Source organism: Pogonomyrmex barbatus, unplaced genomic scaffold (genome assembly GCF_055798465.1).
Source record: "Pogonomyrmex barbatus isolate J1 unplaced genomic scaffold, ASM5579846v1 scaffold6, whole genome shotgun sequence".
NCBI lineage: Eukaryota > Metazoa > Arthropoda > Insecta > Hymenoptera > Formicidae > Pogonomyrmex > Pogonomyrmex barbatus.
Window position 1 is genome coordinate 2,298,926 of NW_028297160.1, and position 20,578 is coordinate 2,319,503.

General features: G+C 40.5%; 1 protein-coding gene and 1 long non-coding RNA gene across 2 annotated transcripts in view; both read left to right on the forward strand.

The window, feature by feature from the left end:
- Positions 1-20,578, forward strand: part of LOC105427907 (headcase protein) — a 166,327-nt gene that overhangs the window by 22,345 nt on the left and 123,404 nt on the right. The window contains exon 2 of the mRNA XM_089082573.1: positions 2,175-2,271. Within this exon, the coding sequence (XP_088938699.1) occupies positions 2,175-2,271 (97 nt within the window). The remainder of the gene's footprint in view (positions 1-2,174; positions 2,272-20,578) is intronic.
- Positions 7,479-14,103, forward strand: LOC148935086 (uncharacterized). Its single transcript, XR_016140643.1, has 2 exons — positions 7,479-12,942; positions 13,519-14,103. It is a non-coding gene; the product is annotated as an uncharacterized LOC148935086 (long non-coding RNA).

The window sequence follows — 20,578 nt, forward strand, 5'->3', positions numbered from 1 at the left end:
CGTTCCTTGCGTTTTATCGGCTCTCCTCTACATTGTCGACTAATCTCGATAATGCGGTGTAAACAGCGCTATTTACTTCGTGCGAAACTCTCCGTGCGCCCGCGCGCGTAGCTACGCGCCTGTCGCAACTAAGTTTTCATAACAACACGTTACATAACGGCACGTTAGTCATCGTGCGACCAACCGATGTAAATTCTATCATCGGATCTAATGAAGAGCTTTTAAATACCGTGACGATCGAACGCGATCGAAAAAGCGCGTCGATCGATGCGAGATCCGATAATCAGATAACGACGTTTGGGAAATGTAATAATATAGATATATTACAAGATGTACGCGCGCGATATAAAAATAGACTATACTTGGACTCAAACACGCTATTTGTTGGTTTGTTGTGACGGTTGGTAGAATTATAACGTCTGGCGCCAGTTACGTGAGCGACGAAGAATGAACTTTATATTTTCGTAGCGTATGATTTTCAGACCGTAATCACATCTCGGAATATAATCTTCTAATCTTTATGACGCGTGGGAATTATTGTTACTACTTTGTCGTCAAATTCTGTCAAATGTGAATTTATCTCTAACGTATACAATCTCGCGTAGAGATGCAAACTTTTTCTTAAATCTCCATCTGTGTTCGCCTGATTCAAGGCTACACTACAGTGATCTTCGAGGCTGGCAGAGTCAACAAAGCCGAGGGAATGACGACTGACGCTTCGAATCGCCACGGAATCAGTAACCGACTCATTACTCATTACGTTCCATCAACCTCTGTTTACGAGAATTTACGTAGCCCGCATTCGGAAATTAAACCGGTCACGATAGGTGACGACGGTGCAGTTCTCTGATAACAGACTTACAAATCGAATGCACGTTGCATAATGCAAATGAACGTTTCCCCCTCCCGAAAACCCGTTGCCTGCCTTCGACGGTGCGCAATATTTTCGTGACCCTCGGCTGACATTGCCAAACAGCCAATACAAGCGGCGATAGAGGAACGGTCTCGCTAGAGTGGAGGCCAAGGTCATAACTGATCCCCACCTTGCTATTCGTCACTATGTTGACGCCTATCACTCGCGCGTTCGCTCGCTCGCTCGCTCGCTCGTCTTCCTGGTGACGCAACTATGTTGCACAGCCCGATCCAAGCGACCATTATGGTCGTCGTTGTAATTCCCGCTCGCGCCGAGTATCCTGGAGAGGCCACCTCACTGGCGCCTGTTGTCGTTCTATTTTATCGTTTTAATTTGCCGTGCCTCTGTAGCGGAATCTCTTCTATCGAGCCCGAACCCGAGCCCGAGAGGCCGTCATTGATTCGTGTTTATGTTGAGCGTTGCGCAACGAAGAAGCCGATGTGCTTGCTTGTAGATGCTAGAAATATACGATTGTAGAAAATGATTGATCTTCCCATTTAATCGAGCGTTGCTCTCTCTTTCTCGCTTTATTAGCTGTAATTAAATTCACATTGTTGTAGGATGTTGCGTTATCGTTTTTTGCGATTACAACTTAAAGAATTAGACGAAGACGAATGAAAGATATTAATTTTGTGCTCATATTGGTTTTAACTTTTCGTAAAAATTACACTTTTCGTTTGCGTAAGAATAATCACGAGTTTAGAAAGCACTTAGATTTTTTTTTTTTAATTAAATCAACATTTTGCTTGATAAAGTTTATTCCATGATGTAATCGATCTATAACGCGTTTTTATCGATGGTAAATTGTGCCCCTTTGCTCGGGGAAACTTCTGGCTTTTTCTATGACGATTGATATAGGGCTGTGTAAAAAACGGCACACATACGTGCTTAGAGATATTTCGTGTTCGCTTTCATCGTCGCACATGCATAAAGGAAGCATGAGCCTTGCACGATGAGGGTCGTACGACTAGCGTGCTTGGAGGGAGAGTTGTCAAACGAGAGGGTCCGAAGTTATTATGAATCACGAAAAACTTACTGGAATACGAACTTTTCCATTGGAGGTCCTTTAAAGGATTCGTTTACGACTCTGACGACCCATGTCGTTTGATATCAATGATCACGTTCTCTACCAGGCATCCATTTCCATAGCGAAAATAAACGTAAATATATCGGAACGCGCACAATATGGATAATAGCCCACGGTCTTTTTATCGTTGTGTTTGTTTAATGTCTACTAAAACTTCATTTTATTTGCTTGCAGACAAAGCTGCGGCGCCAATGGCATTTTCTCGCGTCGTCTGGATTTCAGCGCTTTCAACAGTCTGCCCCGCACCAAGCTTAATTCCTATCATATTAAGGTGAGTAATTAATTGCTTACATTTTGTCATATCGGTAAATTTCAGGTTTGAATTACAATTGTTTGTCAGCGTTTCTTTGAAACGGACCGTTCGCTAAGTGTATTGTATTGTTGACGATTACGACACTCGAAACGTGTCACGCAACATAGCGATCGGAGCAAAAGTTAATTTTTAATTAACTTCGAAGCGAAAGAAAGAAAAATAATTATTTTCTAGGACGCAACAATGGAGTGTAATAATTTAGCATGTTTGATTTAACTTTAATTATATGCGTCTTCTTGCTATATATATATATATATATATATATACATTATCGATTTATATCGTTTTTTTTTAAATAGCCGGTTATAGAGGATTAAACTAATATTAGCAACTAGGTTTAATCTCGCCATAGGAATTCGTTAAATTAATCTCGGCCGAGAGAGAGATCATCCTTTCCACGCACGTAAATCAGGCATATAAGCCTACGCCCCGGCGAATCCTTTCGCACCCGTGCTGTAACACTGTCGTCCTACCCCAAATACGCAGGGAAATCAATACCGGGGCAGTTCGTGTAGGGTGCATGTGTCTTTGCGCGCGCACATACGCACGCATGCACGTATATATGTATGTATGTATGTATGTCTATATATCATGCCAACGTTAAAGAATTTACTTTTACTTTACTCTCTTATGCTTTTCCCTTGACCTGCTACTTATCGTACAAAGTCGTTTACACCAACGTCAATTAGCGTCAATCCTAGGTCAATTGACTTATCCACCTGCATCACCTGTATCACTGTAGCACTATGATCCGGAAGGAGAATATCGTTAACATAGGCTAACTTGATCCGGATTACCAAAGTTATCTGTTTACGCTGCTGCTTAGTTAGCAGATGACCTTGTTTAATTGTTTTCCTTGAGTATTTTTATCGCAAGAGAAGGAGGAAGGGGAAGAGGAAAAAGGAGACAAAGAGAAAAAAGAGATAGTATTTTATACATATATATATTATTTATATATATAAATATATATATATATATATATATATATATATATATATATATAAACAAATTGTTATTTCGAAATTAATAGGAAATCCGTGAAATTCTGTTGAAAAAGTGCAACCATGAACGTTATAGTTGGTTCATGAATATTGCATTTATGAGACAAACTTTGAAGAAAGCATTATCTTTAGATACGTTGATGCAGAATATAAATATATTTTTAGATTTATTGGATTATGAAATATGTGTTGTGTACTTTAATTAATTAATTAATTGAAATATTATAATTGCGATTGTATAGATTTTCGCATTATGAAACGTACATTATTAACGAATATGATAGATTATTTAAATGAATTTATAGAGAATTATACAGCAACGATTATAAATGAGATAATCATTTCAATTTATAACCATAGCTCATAATCTCGGTATCATCAACGATGAATGAGAGAGCTTTTAATGTTTTGCATCGATAAAGTGCTCTGCATCTGCTTTGGATCTATTACGTAGCAGAAAGTAACCTTCATGAGAAGGGAGGTTCCATAAATGATGCACGTTTTCAATCCCCATTTCGTAATACCTAACAAAATTTGACCTAGGACTTGGCTTCGACCTCCAAATTACCTGCCATTTCGGTGCTTGTTTGCGGGAATGGAGAAAGAAAGGATAACTGGTAAAGCAGCTAGTAGGTTTTCCCCTCTGTACTAGAGTACGCTCTTCTGCAGGATTCCAAATGACTTGGCTTGATAGAGTCACCCTGTAGTTTCGTTAGGAAACCTGCCAGAGCGCACGAGCCTGAAGAAGTTAACGACGCAGCTAATTAGCGTTCTCTAAACGCGAGACGATGCGTTCCTGGCACAAACACGCTTGCGTTGCCGGTTGTTACGTTCGTTACGTTATTATTCGACATTATTACTGCTATTATCGACGTAGAAAAGAAACAAAGGCGGTTACTTTTTTGCGACTTTCTTATGTCGCGGCGCGTTCAATAAAATTGTCCTAGCTATTTTATTAGACCTTGCGATATTTTTTTGTCCATCTTAGGGGATGGTGCGCTTTATTACGATTCGATATTATATATATTATATAGTTCACGTTTATAGCCGGCAGCAAAATGTCTCCCGTGGCATATGTAGCAATATCAGAATATCTATCTAAATGTACAAACAAATGTATGACTATTATTATTATTATTATTATTATTATTAGGAATAATTTCGTTTGCACGGGATATTTAATATTCTCTGCTGTCTCGTCGGTAATATCAAAATATCGTAGGTAATTACCATTACTTAATGCGTTTTACATTCCTTTACGCCTTACGTCGCAGCACTAGAAAAATGACTAGTGCGCGTGCACTATTTTTGTGCCATACTCCGGCGAATGTTGCGCAATAAGGCTCTCCGTTCTCGAGCGTGTTCCGCCGACGAACCGGCGACGGCTGTTGGTTCCAGTTTTTCAATAATACCGGTTTTCTCAGCTTCGCCGGCCGGCCGGCCGGCCTAACGAGAGCCGTTAGGTAACTCGAGGGAGATCGATCTCGGCGTGCGCGCGCGCGAGAACGTGCCTCGTACGTGCGTGTATGCACGTATCGCCGTGCAACGGCGGAGAGGATGGAGAGGGGGAAGAGGGGGACTGGAGGAACCAGGGCACCATTGTAAACCGCTAGAAGCCCTCGAAACACCCTCCGAATCCTCCCATGGCAACCGCGTCCCTGCAACGATCGCCCCGCTCTCTCTCTGTCTCTCTCTCTCTCTCTCTCTCTCTCTCTCTCTCTCTCTCGTCCGTGCGCGCGCGTAATTCTCTGGTATCGAGGGTGGCTTACCCCTTTCTGCGCTGCGCGATGCGAAAACGGTGTGATGCGAATTGCGAAATGCAAAGGTTTGCCTTTTACGCGGTGAATACCGATGCGCCAACCATGGCGTTCCCTGGAGTCACTTAAGATTCGGGGATTGCCGCCGTGAATTGGAAGTCATGGCGATAACTTCTCCGTTATAATCCCTCCGTCGCTGTTGAGGCTAGGGGAGAAAAAAAAAAGAATCTTCCAAATGTTCTTTGCACTTCTATCGTCGACGTCTCGAACTCTCATGGGTGTTGCTGTTTCGCTTCAATTGCGAATTTTGCATCGATAATACGTGCGTTTACAGAGAAAATTTGTAAAAATATATGAAAGCTCTTTAGGAAAGAGAAAGAGAGAGAGAGAGAGAGAGAGAGAGAGAAGGGGGGGGGAGGGCGAGAGCGGAGGCGTGCGTAAATTGCGACAAACCGTTGCGAATTTTGTGTGTGAACGACCCCACGATTATGTTCAACGATAAATCGGACAGGAGGAGCAGCGGAAATGGGAAAGTGGCGTGCCGCGATGCAATAATAGTAACTCGACACGTGGCTTATATAGACACTGAAAACTAGGAGTGGTTCCCGACTCGACCGCTCGCTAGTGTTCGTTTATACTTTGTCTCGTTGTGGTTTTATTCACCTTTGCACGTAACAAGAGCGATCAACGTTTGTAAACTAATAACACGATGTCTCACGTATTCAAAGTTTCCAGCTAACAACGTCGACATTTACGGCATGCGCGCGCGTATTTTATTTCACTTTTTTTTTTCCTTAATAAATATACATTATAATTTTAAGTCATAAATTCATGACTATTTATCGGTTTTTTTGATTGTCCAGCTAATTAAAATATTTTTTTACGTAACGTTGCGGGGGAAACGGGCCTCGTGCGCGCAATTTCAATTTATTTTTACGTAACCTCCGCAGCTTCGTGAGTTTCTTCTGTCTCTCCGAGGTGCGCGCGAAGCGGTTGAACGACCCGAATATTATCATTTCGTCGAATACTCGATACGCTAAGCATTACATCGGCGCGATAGTTTATTATTGCAGTCTGCCGCGGCTCTTTATCTCGCGGCTCGGTAAATATTGTTTCTTGAGCGCTGTGACGAAGATAAATGCATCGAATGTCAGCGGCGCCGGCTTGCAGAAAATACTGAGCCGGCAAAATGTCAAGCGCACAATACTCCGTTTCTTTCACCTCTTTCTGTTTCTGCATAATTAAAATTGCGTAAATGAATGATATATAAATAATTTGCAATATTCAAAAATGAATAACAATAAGTTGGAATAATTAATTGAAAATGATTGACTTGTAAATAATAAATCTTTTTAGAAAATATTTTAATAATATTATTTTAAAGTAAAGTAAGATCTTCTTCTCGAAATATATATTTTGAGAATGCATCAAGCGTTTCACAGAAACCAACGCTTAGGTTGAGCGTTGTATTTCGCCGCTGAATGCACTATATCGTTCTCATTATCACAGCTCTTTGATAAGAGATCATTCTGTTAGCAAACATTCGCGAACTGCGCTTTTTCTTGGCAAGGCCATGGAATGTAACTTGTTCATAAATTCTTGTTTCATTTTTTTCTAGATAAAACTGTTTAATGCAAAGATACATTAAAATAATTATTTGTATTTTGATATGCTCAAGCTTTAAGATATTAATATTTAAAATATTAATATTTCGACTGATTTATTTGAGATTATTCGTGAAACAAAGGAAGCAAAAGAAAACTAAAAATCGTACCAATAAAAATGGTTTGTCTCACAAAGAATGGATAATTTTCTCGAGGATTCCGTAGAACCCTCATTGGTCTACGCTGAGTGGCGCTAGAGTTCTGAATGATACTCGTGTTCGAGGGGGCAGAGATTAATTAAAAGGCCGCTTGTAAGAACGACGTCGAAAAGCTTTTCTCGTAATTCAGTCGGTCTGGAAGAGATGAAAAGCGAGATCTTTCTTCTGCGATGCCTTGCGGATCTCCTTGCGTCGTCTCGTTCGTTGGAATGATAGACATTGATTTTTAACGAATTAAGATTGATTTTTATCGATGTTTCCGCTTAACTTTAATAAAAAATGCTATTTATATTTGATCTGACCTTATTTCCCTCTATTTTCAAAGTGAAAATTTCGATTTATATCAAAATATGTTTTTGTCTCGATGCATAAATAGAATGTTTAGTAAGATTACTTCATTTTTCATATATGAAACATAGATGCAACATAAATTTATTATTGATTTATATAATGTAAATGATATCGAAATGATCTTTTAAAAGAAAAATTTATTATTTACTTATCATAATAAATAATTTATATAAATAAAAATTTATATAAATTTATATAAATAAAGATTTATTATTACTATTATATAGTAATAATTATTAATTTTAACATTTATGTCTTTTAAATTTAGTTCTACATACTTAATTGTTAAGTCGTTAAAGCTTTGTTATTAGCAAGGTTTTTGATCGTGTTTACAATAACGTAAGATCCGTTAACTCGTGAACAAACTAATACAAGAATAATCACACTATTTTGAGGTAGTTGTTACCAAGTAATCTTCCTGCTTCTCGCTGGTAGCGTTGATTAAATTCAAAGCCAGTGATGAGAGTTTGGTCGTTCGTGTTTCGAACAGTATTTTAAATTGAACTATAATAATTTCATTACGACGTAAACGAGAAACTGGTACTACGAGAAATATACACCCTAATCAATCTTTGCTAAACTTTGATTAAATTTTAAAGTTTCTATTGTTATTGAATTGAAAAATTTTTATGTTTAAAAGTCAAAGTGAAATCATTTCACGTGGAAATACAGTTCAGTGTATATGTTGCAATAATATAGCAGCTATTAAAATATTGATAGAAAATTATTGATTAAAAATTTTAAAAAAGATTTTGTGTATTTGTATCAAATTAGAAAATAGGTATTTACAAGGAGTTATATTGAATATATATATATATATATATATATATCTGTTCTTTCTTTACTCTTTAATCTCAACTTTTCTTCATAATTCCTTTTTTTCTTTCTTGTTTTTTGACCATATTTTGTGCGTTAATTCTCATTGCAGACTCGACACTCTCCGCGCACAATGGAGGTTTGCATTAAAGGTCATTAGCTTAAACGTTTGCCTTCCTGTTGCGTAACTCGCGCAATTCAACGTGCTGTTATTCGCGAGATTGAGAGAGAAAAGGGGGGAGGAGGAGGAAACACAAAAAGAGAGAATACACTTTAACATAAAATAATAAGTTGTGTGAATTATTGAATAATTTTTATTATTTTTTATATTGTGTTTTTTATTACAAAATTGGTATTTATGATTTTAAAGATTTTGAATACAATTTTAATTAGATTAATTAAATTGTTTTCAATTAAAATTTTTCTTTAAAAAATAAGACGGAAAGACCATCGTTTTTTTTATTTTATATTAAAGTTAAAGAGCTTGAATAATTCTCATGTTATATTTGACAATATTTACTGTTTATTATTGTGACATTTATTATTAATATTGAGATTAAAAGCACTTTTTCTTCCGTTGTGTGATAACACGAAATATGTGACTCTCGTCATGGTGGCCTTTGAAAGCCAAACTGTCCTTGAATTTATCCCTGAACTGGGATAAGAGTCGTGATTCCCTTGAGAACTCGACCTACCTCAATCGGATCGATGCAAGATAGCTCTATGCTTCTCTCGCCCCACATCACGCACACTAGTATTTTTGTCCGTGAACTTGATATATACAGATCTCCATTTTTTTTTTCCGAGGGCGAAGGAAAGAGCATGGACGCGGCTAGACAGTTGATATATCTTTTATACGATGTAATAGTTTTTATTTGTGCGATATAACGCGGGAATAATTATCTTTTGTGCAATAAGTTATAAATAATAGAAAAATTATAAATTAAAGATTTTATTTTTTTTCATGCTCGTATGAATTTATCAGTGAACTAATGGACTATAAAAAATAATATAGTCCATTAAAACATAAAGTTAAAAACAGTTTGAAGTAACGGTAGTTTTTTTTTTATATTTACAATAGAGGCTCACTTTCTCGTGAGTACGCATAAATTCTTAATAACGATGAAATGGAAATAAGGAAATCAGAAATAGCAGATGCGTGCTTTCTCCTCATCTTCATCATCATTATGAAGAGGAACAACCGATGACCTCTCTTTGACGAACAGGATTATGAATGATAATGAGCAACGGTTCCTCCTTCCTTCTCGCGCTCATTAAGTTAAAGAGTCATGGAAATTAAAGCAATTGTCAGCGGAGAGGCATGCTTAAATTATTGCGAATTGTTCAAAATAACGCGATTATTTTCTTGCTGCTAAACATTTTTACATGCCATAAAATTTAATTTGCATTTTAAAATTGATTTTATGTAATAAATAAAAAGATATTCTCCTTGACATTAAGAGAGAAGCAATTAACGAAAAATATAATTAATATTACGGAAATGAATATTACGAAGCATAAAATTCAACATTACCTTCGAAATCAAGAGTGCTTTTTTTATTGTCGCGGTTAGCCATATATTTTGGGAACCCACTTCCTGTCGTGCGTCATTCTGACAAATCGTGGTCTCGCGAGACAAAGCGCCCTCGCCGCAACTGAAACAATGAGCGGTCAAGCATTTGACGGGGAAAATGGGGGAAAGACCGACGCCGGGGAAAGAATAAAGAAAAGAAACGAGTCATAATCGGCGAGACAAATGTCGGTCCTCCTCGTGCGGTCGCGTCCGACACGTCGCCTAGAAAGCAAAAAAAAAAAAAGTTGTGTAAGCTCGATGGGAAGGACAACGAAGAGCTTAACGTCTCGAGATCCGAACACGATTTCTGTGGACGAAAAGTAATGATAGTGGACGCGGTGCCGTTTCCGTTTTCGTCGCGCGAAACGCGCAATACACGCAGGGCTGCGACGAAACGCCTCTCGGGGTGCCTTTTACGGGTTTCCCTTCGTCTGACGACCGGTTTTTGTCCTCTCCTTAAACGATAAAACGCTCCATGTCCGTGTTTCCCTTTCTCGTGAATCGCTCAGGACCGGTATTCTCTCTCTCCGTTACACGACTACACGATCACGTGATACCTACGCTCGTACGAACTTCGAATTTCTATAATCCTCGTCGAGGATGGAACATAGGTAAAACTTTCATCTGAACCGGCGAATTAATGTCGAACTTGCTGAAAACTGCCGGGTCGGATATTAAAATTCATGAAGTGTCGCTGTTGCAATATCGCGAGAAAATCTCGCCGTCCCACCCAAGGTGAGATGCTTCTTTATTCACGACGAAACGAAGATATCATAAGCGCTAGAATTACGCGCTAGGCGATTTGAAAGAGATAAAGGAACGGCGTAAAAAATAAAAAAGTCATGAGCGAAGAATAATCGACCAGGGGAAATTGCAGAATTATTTTTTATATTTTTTGAAAGTTTCTCTTGGACAAATAACGAATACGCGTGTGTACGGAATAAGTGTATGAAAAAGATTAGTCAAATATTTAAGTAGGATTACATTATACGTTATTTGATTTTTGAGATCAACCGCCGGAGAGAGTACGTTTTCTGTGCACAATTTAACATCTGGATTTTTTTTTTTTTGTAATTAGAATGGAGCATTAATCTCTTGTGCGTGGAATTCTCCGGTCGTGTACGACGTAATTGCTGTACAGCTTCCAGGTACTCTGAGATTTTCGTCGGTATCCCAAGTAATTAATGCAGAATGGCACGAGACGGGCAGAAACTTATTACGACGGACATTCTTTCTTCGTGGCTGATAACGCTTTTCCTTCTTCTCTCGGTTTACCACGGCGTTTCGCGCGGCGTCTTTGTTCAAGCAGACATCTACGCGCGTCAGCTTTTTCCCTCGCTGTCTCCCACAGGGAGTCTGAGCGAGGGGAAATCCTGATAGAGAAATAGTTGGAATATAATAGTTGGAATACGAGGCGCGTTACGCGCGGTGATTTGGTTCTTGTGCACAATGGATCGATCTGTCTGCGTTCTTCGTTCGCCAAAGGCAGACCTCCAGCAACGCGTGCGGGATATTGCAAGCGATAGTTCAAATTGATCTGTACTCGCAAGATATGAGATTTTTCTTGCGAGTTGTAGTGTCAACAAATGAACACTAATGCTTTATAATAATAATAATATTAATTTACGTTCAAGTGGTAAGAAATCTACACAAAATGGGAGAGCCAAGCGCGATTTTTTGCGCTGATAATGTGTTATTATAAACAAAGTGATCATCATCAGGTGCATCAGTAGAATAATGCTTTGTAATAATTTTCCGTTTATCTCATTCAGTTATCACGCTTAGGATAATACAACGGGGAGGAGATCTTTAACGATTGATCACGGTTGAAGAGAGGTGTGAGATGATCGATAGAGAAAGTTCACCACCGTTAGGCGTAACTGATTAAAGACCAAAGTATCTCTTGGTGTGTACCGGTAATTAAGATATAAATTCTCCTAGTAGAAATGGAGTGTCCCCGAAATACCCTATGCGGCGCGGGGGAAGTCGCTCGCGTGAAACGAGCTCCCGAGCATCGGCTGCGGCCGTGAGGGGGAGCACTGCGAAAAGTTGGTAGATTTATTACGCTATTACCGGGCGGGTTGTAGGGCCGACCGAGGAAGAAGAAACGCTCGTGGGCGCGAACGCCCGATTTTGCCTGCGGGAGGTCAATATAACGTTTCGGTCAAGAGCGACGGCGAGAGGTGCGACGGTGGCTTTCCCTTTCAGCCGCACGCACTGTCCGCGAGAGAAAATCATTCCGACAAACGGTTCTCACGAGAAGGAGGCGCGCGCACGCACACCCAAAGGAGGAGGCACGTCGACCTTTCGATTTTGCGTGAGCGGCCTAGCAGCTTGGCCAATCGTCGGATGGACTAAACGCGTATCTGCACACAGTCGCGCGGCAAATTGCGAGATACCGACAACCGATCGATGAAAATCGCTCACCCTCCCCTCTCCCTCCCTCCCTCCCTCCTCCTTCCTGGCGATGAGTGAACGGAGTCGTCTCGATGGCGAACCTATTATTGCGCAAATATTGCGAAATACTCGGCGCACCGTATTTCTGATGAAATATTGTTCAACGTGAAATATTGCCGAACAATTTTGCCTGGTATGCGGGATCACAATCGCGATGGCGTTTCTACGCGTGGACTCGAAGAGATTTTAACTTTGGCTTTAACTATCGTAAAAGTCGCTGTATATCATCGGATTTAGCATTTAACTACGACTGTAACTCGCGTGATTCGGAGCACGAGGCGAGCACCCGGGAAATCTAAGAGAGAAAAGGCCAAAGTCGTTAATTGTGATCAGCGGATGATCGTGAGAAAGCCTAATCACACCCGCGCGCATGCGATACGGTCAGATATTTTTGCAACGATGCTATTCATACTTATCGTTTATCATTATCTAACGTAATATATCGAGTACGTATCGATAAGATATTTATCGATCTTATTTTATTATATCTTATCTTACTTGATTGAAATAACGATTTCGTATGTGGGTATTAATCTCTTTGAAGAAGCCGTCGATACTTGACTTGACAAATTTCTTTGACTCAACATCTAGTCGAAAATCAATCCGATAGCTCTGATACAGTCTTCGTTCATATTGAACACGCGATGGCGATTACCATCGAATTTTCATTAATTTAACACGGTGGAGAGTTTGCGGCAGCGACAGCGAACCTAGAGATTCCGCAGGGTGGTGCCGCGCATTGTCCGGACCAGCGGAATGGCATCCTATTAAAGTCACCAAGATGGAGCCGCCCGGTCCTCTCCTGACTGAAGTGCCAGAGATAGTTGGAGAGCAGGAAGCATGGTGTCTCAGGTATGTACGTCGTATAACCCGCGTGACTCGTATTTCTGGGCACCGATATTTTCCCGTCTGAGAAATACCATGGGCATTCTACCGAGATGCATCCGAGATGAGAGAAAAGAGATGAGAAACGTGCCTTGATAAATTTTGAAATTTTTATATAATTTTGAATTATATAATACTTTTTTTTATTTATTGCGTTTTATTTTAGTTTCTAATCAATTCTGCATTTTGATTCAAACTTTTTTATCGAAGGAGTTTTGAGATATTATTTGTATTGTTAATTTTTAAGAAAATTATTATTTAATATTGCAGCTCTATTTTTTTACATTTAACGTTTATATATTTTTTACATGTGAAATAGTCGAAAAATTTGTTACGATGTGTATTAGATATTTTTAGATGGAAATAATTTTATTAAGCTTCAAAATCATTTTGTACATGCATATTGTTTTTTAATTTAATTTACTGATAATATTAAAAACGTATTCGTGAGGTAATATCGGATGGATAATATTTTTCACATTCGCGATATGCTGATGCGTTTTAGCAGGGGTGCAATTTAAACTTTAGACGATGTCGTTACAGGGGATGAAAGTTCGGCCTCGTAATCGTCCATTGCGTTGAATGTCAAGGGCAAAGGGTAGTGGCTGGGTTTGTGGATGCGAACGCGGCCAGGGGTGGTGCGATGGCAATGGTCGATATTGGAAGCATCCAGGATCGGCTAAATTTACGATTGGCCAGGGGCGACTTTAGTACTGAACGAATTCTTCTCGCACAATGATACACCGCTGTTATCTGCTGCGGCCGGCTTTTAAAGATTAGAAAACTTGTTTTAGAATAATATTGAGAACTCCTATGATTATTTCTTGTAGAGATTAACTTTAATATTAAGTTAGAAGCTCTTTTGATAAAAGGAAAAGTAACGTCAAACGTTTTAACATTACGCTACATTCTTTCATATTTCCTTATATATCTATCAACACAATAATATTTGCAATAATAATAAACGTATTGCTAAAATTTATTTATAAATTTATTATTAGTATTAAAATATTTAAACTCAATTTATTAATAATATTTTTAGAAAAATATATTTGATACAGAATTACTTTTTATTCTTTTTACTCTAACTTTGTTAACACTACATAAAATAATAACTTTTAACTATGAGTTACTTAATTTCTTAATAAAAATGTATTAACATACTGTTTTTTTACTACCTTCTTAATAAAAGTTTTATTAGTAAATATAATTAGATAGAAATATGAATCAGAATAATTACGGATATATAAAAGAGGCTACAACCGTTTCGTCCAATTTCTTCCATAATCCTGAAAAGATCGTGCAGCGAAAAGAACGTTCCACATCCAGAACGCTCTCGTTTTCTTTTCACATATATTTTCTCACGTAGTTTCCACACATTCTCCGATAGATTACATCGGCTGCTTGAGAATCGCAAAAAAAAAAGGGGCCAGGCACTCGTGCGAACTTTAGTACGGCCAAATCTCTCTCGCGCCGAGCTTTCTCTCGCTCCGTTTAACAGCCAAAGATAAGTCTTCGTTTTATCTTGAGGGCTTGAAAAGCGAGATAAATCCGCGGCGTGAAGCGAGAACCGCCTCTTTCTTTTTGATACGCAGCGCGGATGTCCGGAACAACTGGGCACGAAACTGTCGCGAAACGACATCCAGCGACATCCGTGGAGCAACCCTTTCGGTTATCTGTGCGGTTCGCGCGGGCTCGCACCCGGGCGATCCCCGGGCCAATCCTCAACGCTTTCCCTCGTCCCTTGGTAGACCGAGATGTCCGCCGCATGGGGTGGATACCACCGCACAGAGCCCTCTTGGACACTGAACCCTCTCCCGTGACATTAACGCGACCCCTCGCACTTTGAGTCCTGAATATCAACGACATTAGCCGCAACCCCTGGCAGGTTGATGGTCTGGGACGGCAACGGAATGTCAAAACCGCGGCTTCGGGTCGTTCCGTCGCCATTGATACAATAGTAGAAACGCGATTGCCGATTGATATCGCGTCGGAATCGATGACAATTTTGTATCGATAGCGGTAATCAAGACGAAGCAGGATAAAAAAGAGAAATGGAAACAACGCAGATCGTAATAAAATATAATAAATAATAATAAGTAAATATAACGCAGTCGTAAAGGAATTTGCGAACTTCGTCGTTAAATTGAAGGAAGGTTTTCACATGCCGTGGAGATGTTTCGAGTTCACAGTTTTAACTTCTAACGTCACCAACTGTTTCCACTCCGAGGTACCTTTCGCATTCGCGACTAGTAAATTCTTGCTGCGTCAGGATCAGGAATTCCATGAGAGAAGTTTCGAAGAACGAGCGTATCCGTGAAGAGAACTTTCGGGCTTTAAGATGAAATAGATGGATCGTTTATTCGCTGCTATATGCAATGCTTGCTTTTGCGAAGGGGAGAGGGGGGGGGAAGGAGACAACAAGTGCGAAGTGACTGCTGCTCCTGTGAAGGATAAATGCGGAGAGATGCCGCTTGAAGTGAGTGACTCGCTCGTTAACTTAAGTTCACCGAGTTTGTTTCGCGTCGCTTCTATTCCAGGCGCGCATCTTTCGCACGTCCATCATTCGTCCCAGACGGCTCCAGACATCGTGCGCGCGTAACTTTGAGAAAACTCTCGCATTCGTCGCGCTGAAGAAACACGCGTAAACTCGGCGAGCGTCGACCGACAGGCAGCTACCGAAGTGGCAATAAAGGCAGCGTTTATTCTTTACGAAAGAACATCGGTGGTGGAGTATTCAGCGTTTCCGGGAAGTCATCGGTGTTATTCCCTTTCGGCACTTTTTCCATCGAGCTGTGTCCCTGTCGCTGGATGGATTTGCAGTGAATCCCGAATAATCTTCCCCTGGAATGGTCAGCGAGGCTCAAAAGGCCAAGGGACAGAAAGAGTCGGGACGCGCTATGCAATAGGAATTCGGAAGGTCCGGGTTCTACAGTTACATGAAAGAGGAGGAACCGTGGCGCGCGACGAGGGCGGGATGTTTGCAACCGAAGATCAATACGACGTAGTTCCCGGCAACGGTCATGAAATCATTGACCGTATCTGGTGTCGCACCCTCGATCGACGGTTCTTTCGACCGATCTTAAATTGACGCGTGCCGTACAAAGATTCTTCTTCCGAAAAGTTTTTTTGATTCTACTAGATTTGGTGTTACAGATTTCCGAGATTTGTTCATTTTTTTTCTTTATTTTTTTTTTTTATTCCCTTTGCAAATCGTTTTTCGAACGTTACGGCCTCCGTTAAGTTTTGCTTTCTGATGTGAAGATAGTTACAGAAGTGATCTAGTCACTTTTCTCATTCGTCCTTGCCAACTGTGAAGATCATTAATATTTTCATTTGATAGATGCAATCAATTGATACTTTTAATTCTTCTTTCTAGAGGAAGAATTAATCTTTTTCTCTTTTGGGATTTTCCATTTGCTTCTATATAACTTTATGACACTTAAATCTTCGATGACCATAAAATTCCTCTAGAGACCATTCTGAAAGCTCTAAAGTCTACGGACCAGAAAACACTGATCCTGCTTAAAATTCGCACGTACATAAATTCGAATTAAATGCCCCCATTCTCTTCCTTATTTCTTATGAATGTTCAAACTGTCGTCATAAATGTGAATAAAATAAATCTTACGAACAGATAGGATTTTTATCAAAATCGTTGTTAGCTATTCTTTTGTTCTCGGAGTTTTCCTGATTTTTGAAGAAATCTCGAGCTTAAAAGTACTCTTTCATGGGAACTTTCGACGAACTTGGTCATCTTCTCATCCGTCTTCGAAGGCATTTAACACAAACCTCGACGAACCCTCTGTCGATGAACCGTGTGATCCCTATTGCTCTTTCTTTGCCACCCTTTGCCTTTTTCGTCGAGATCTTCTTTTGGTCCTATCAACATGCTCGTTCTTTACGAGTTGATGTTACACAAATTAGCAGCCTTATACGGTCCTCTTCTCTTTAAGTCTGCCGAGAGAGGACGCACGGCAGGTGGCGAGAGGGGGTGGGTGGGAATCAATGGCGCAGCTGACGAGCGTTCGGTTGCGCGTGCGCGCAGACAATTCTATCGACCGCTGCTGCAGCATAGACACGGCCTACCCCTTCCAACCTTACCGGGACCAGGCTGATCTCTATACCGGGACGCGGGGGTGGCTCGCCTCTCGACAGGCTACACGGGCGGTGACGGTCGAGGGACGCAAGGGGTGGGGACGAGAGGGTGGTTGCGGCACCAGCGATGGTGGCGGTGGCGGTGGCCGGTGGCGCTGCAGCTCTCTGCGGCCTTGACTCTGCGCTCGCTAACTTTCCCCGATGATCCACGGTAGACACCCCGGCGACAACGCCAGACGACCTGGCGGCTTCTCTCCCTCTTTCCTTCCTCGTTTCATGCCTACCTCTTTCGTCTCTATATCCCGGATTCTTTCGCCAGGGACTTAGCACCCTACTGCCGTGAGCTCGTCTGTGATACTCATAACCTATTTTACACTTGAAGAAGAAATGTCCTATCGAAGGATCGCGCACATTTTATATATATATATATATATATATATATATATATATATATATGGTGTGTTTTTTGTGTATGTATGTGTGTGTGTGTATGTATGCATGTTAGTAATATATACATAACATATATATTTTTTTTATGTATATATTATTATACTATGTGTACACATATAATTCCACAGTTAAATAAAAGATACGATATCGGTAAAAATGAATTTTTGAATGATGCAATGCGAAATAAATAATTTTCTTCAATAATAATTTTGTAATAATAAAATAATAGAATAAAGGTCTGTATATGTCAAATCGTATAAATTTTACGAAAGGGGATTGATTATCTCGAAGTTTATTCTGTACTTTTTCTTAGTCATGGTACAGAGAGAAAGAGAGAAAACATTGAACGAAGGCAGGTGAAAAATCTCAGTGGAATTGACCCTGAAAAAGGAAAGTGAACGAACCGAACCGTACTCTCATAATTAATTCTCACACGAAATTGATTTCCAGCCCACGTCCGTCGCGATAAAAGATTAATAGTTGCCGTCTACGCCGTTATATTAACTTTACATGGGTAGCTGTAGTACTCTCTCTTTAGTCCCTTTCAACCCGACGCAGTTTCTTGCGCGTCTGTAACATGATAAATCGCTTTATCTATCTCGCGACGTCTCGTCTCGTCTCGTCTCGTCGCGGCAACGTCGACGGGAGTAAAATGAAAGTTGGAAAAATGGTGAGCGCGGCGCGGCGTAAAGGGACAAATCATAACCTTTAGAACGGCGAAATATACCGGATTATGATGAGGTACTCCCCGAGAGACGCTGAAACACAGTCTTTGAACTCGGACCGAATCAAAGGGAAGTGAACGGAGAGGAAGAGAGCAGAGGAAACCTAAAGCGAAACCTAAAGCTCTTCGACACGATGGCCCGACTTAAGACCTCTCGTTCCCCTCTCCCTTCTCGTCCTCCTCATCCCCCTCTCCCTTCTTTTCAAAATGCTCACGACACCGCCCACGCGCTTTGTGTACCCGAACGTTTTCGACGCACGCGACGATCGTAATCGAGGGATGCGCGGCAGAAGGGGGAGGATGTGGCGACAGGGCTGCCGGGAAAAGGTGTACTTTACGACAGATATTCTTTCTCGACACGCGCGCATTTTAAGTAAACTCAGCGATAGCGAGAGCGAGGGGAGGAGAAGGGAGGGAGGGAACATCCTATCGCGTTTTACACGAGGCTGCCTCGCACAGACCTTCTCTCCCTGTATCATCGTTACGCAATCTTGCGGAAGGAGAAATAACGACTCCTTTCCGCGCGCTCGTCTTTGCTTTATTCGGGCTTCTTCGAGCGTTACGATCTACCATTTTAACATCGAGTTTTATACGCGACAAAACTCTGATGTCTGTCAGGGACAATCAGTATTGGCATTTGGGGGAGGCAGAAGAGTGTGTCGAGCGTGAATCGACATGAATAACGTGCACACATACATATGTATATGTATATATATATATATATATGCGCGCGCGTGTGTATGTGTGTGTAATTTAGATGTTTATAATTTCTAATATTCTATAAACTTTAGTAAAATAAGCATGTAGTATCATTATATCATCACATACTACCTTTCTTCATTGTTCATACAAAACTCTCTCATCCTTTACTTAAATATTATATATCTATAATATTATAGATATGATTGGTTATACAAGAAAATATATTTTTTTATTTTATTTTTATTTTATCTTCATTATTTTGTTTTTTTATAGAATTCATTGGAGATTCATGTCTACACATATGTGACAAGAACACATATGTTTTCCTTTTTGCTGTTCGTTACTGTCGTCGACAACGGACCTCGCGGCGTGACGCACGTCGTAATCAAGGGACAGCCCTCCCGGCCATTTTAACCCTTTGTAGGTAAACGTTCCGTACACGCGAAAATCAGACGGCCGACGTTAATCGTCGCCGTCGTCACTCTCGTCCCATCTTCCGCGCAGACTAACGACGACTTTTGCCATCCTCATCGTTCTCGACACAGACCGCCAACGACTGTCGCTATCATCGGACAGACAATAGAGTGATTAGGGCACAATGTTCCCTCGTCGTCTTCTCCGCACCTCCTCCCCGATCGCCGCGCGTTGCTCCTCCGCAGGGACATGCCTCGTGCTCATCCACCGACACACCTAAACGCCGAGTACGCATGCACCTCTGTACCTCGGTACGCGTACACAGCAACGCGATACCTCCTCCTGCATTCTGCTTCAACGACATCGTTCTCCTCCGTGGAGTACCGGAAGCCATTGTGTCTCTGGTCTCTGTCTCGGTTTGTTGCCGGGGTTTCTAGGAGGGCAGAGAGGAGTGTTGTGGCGCGCGACTGCGAGACCGTCAACCGCGCATTAAGTTGATGTATGAGCTCCGGACCCGAGACACTGTCTGGCTGATGGTCTCCCTTTATGACGTTCGACCGAGGGGAAAGGCCGAGAAAATTCGCACCTATCTTTCTTCCACCTCGGACATGGCGCTACTTGGCATTTCTCTTGCCGATGAGGCGTCGATAACTGTCGAGCGTTTAGGACACGAGGGAAACATTTAGAAACTTTTTGGAAGACTGTAATTAACGTGCGTGCGTTCAAAATTGAAATATTCAACATTCGAAAAATATGTTTTTAATTTTGGTGGATTTTGATTTTTTGATTTCTACAATTTTTATATTATACAAAGTTTTCTGTTTCTGCTAGAAGAATTAAACAATAATTATTATATACTATTTTTTTTACCATTTATATATAACATATGTTATTATTTAATATTCATTGTTAGATTCGTATAGAGAAATGACGAATTAAAAAATTAAACGCGTAATCTTTGGAAAGGTTTAAAGAAGTGAATGTTTGCTCTTCTATAATCGGCCAATAAAATCTTTACGATTATAACGATCGATTCTTTTCTCCGATAATAATAGATAGGACATACGGAAATAGGAAGCGATCACATAATTGAATTCGCGAAATAATTATTATTATTTCCTGAAAATTGCCTTCAAAGATTCCTTAACCAGATACTATAGAAAGTTAATGTAGGGGTCATTATATATAGAAATTGTTCGCGTCAATGCGTGTAGA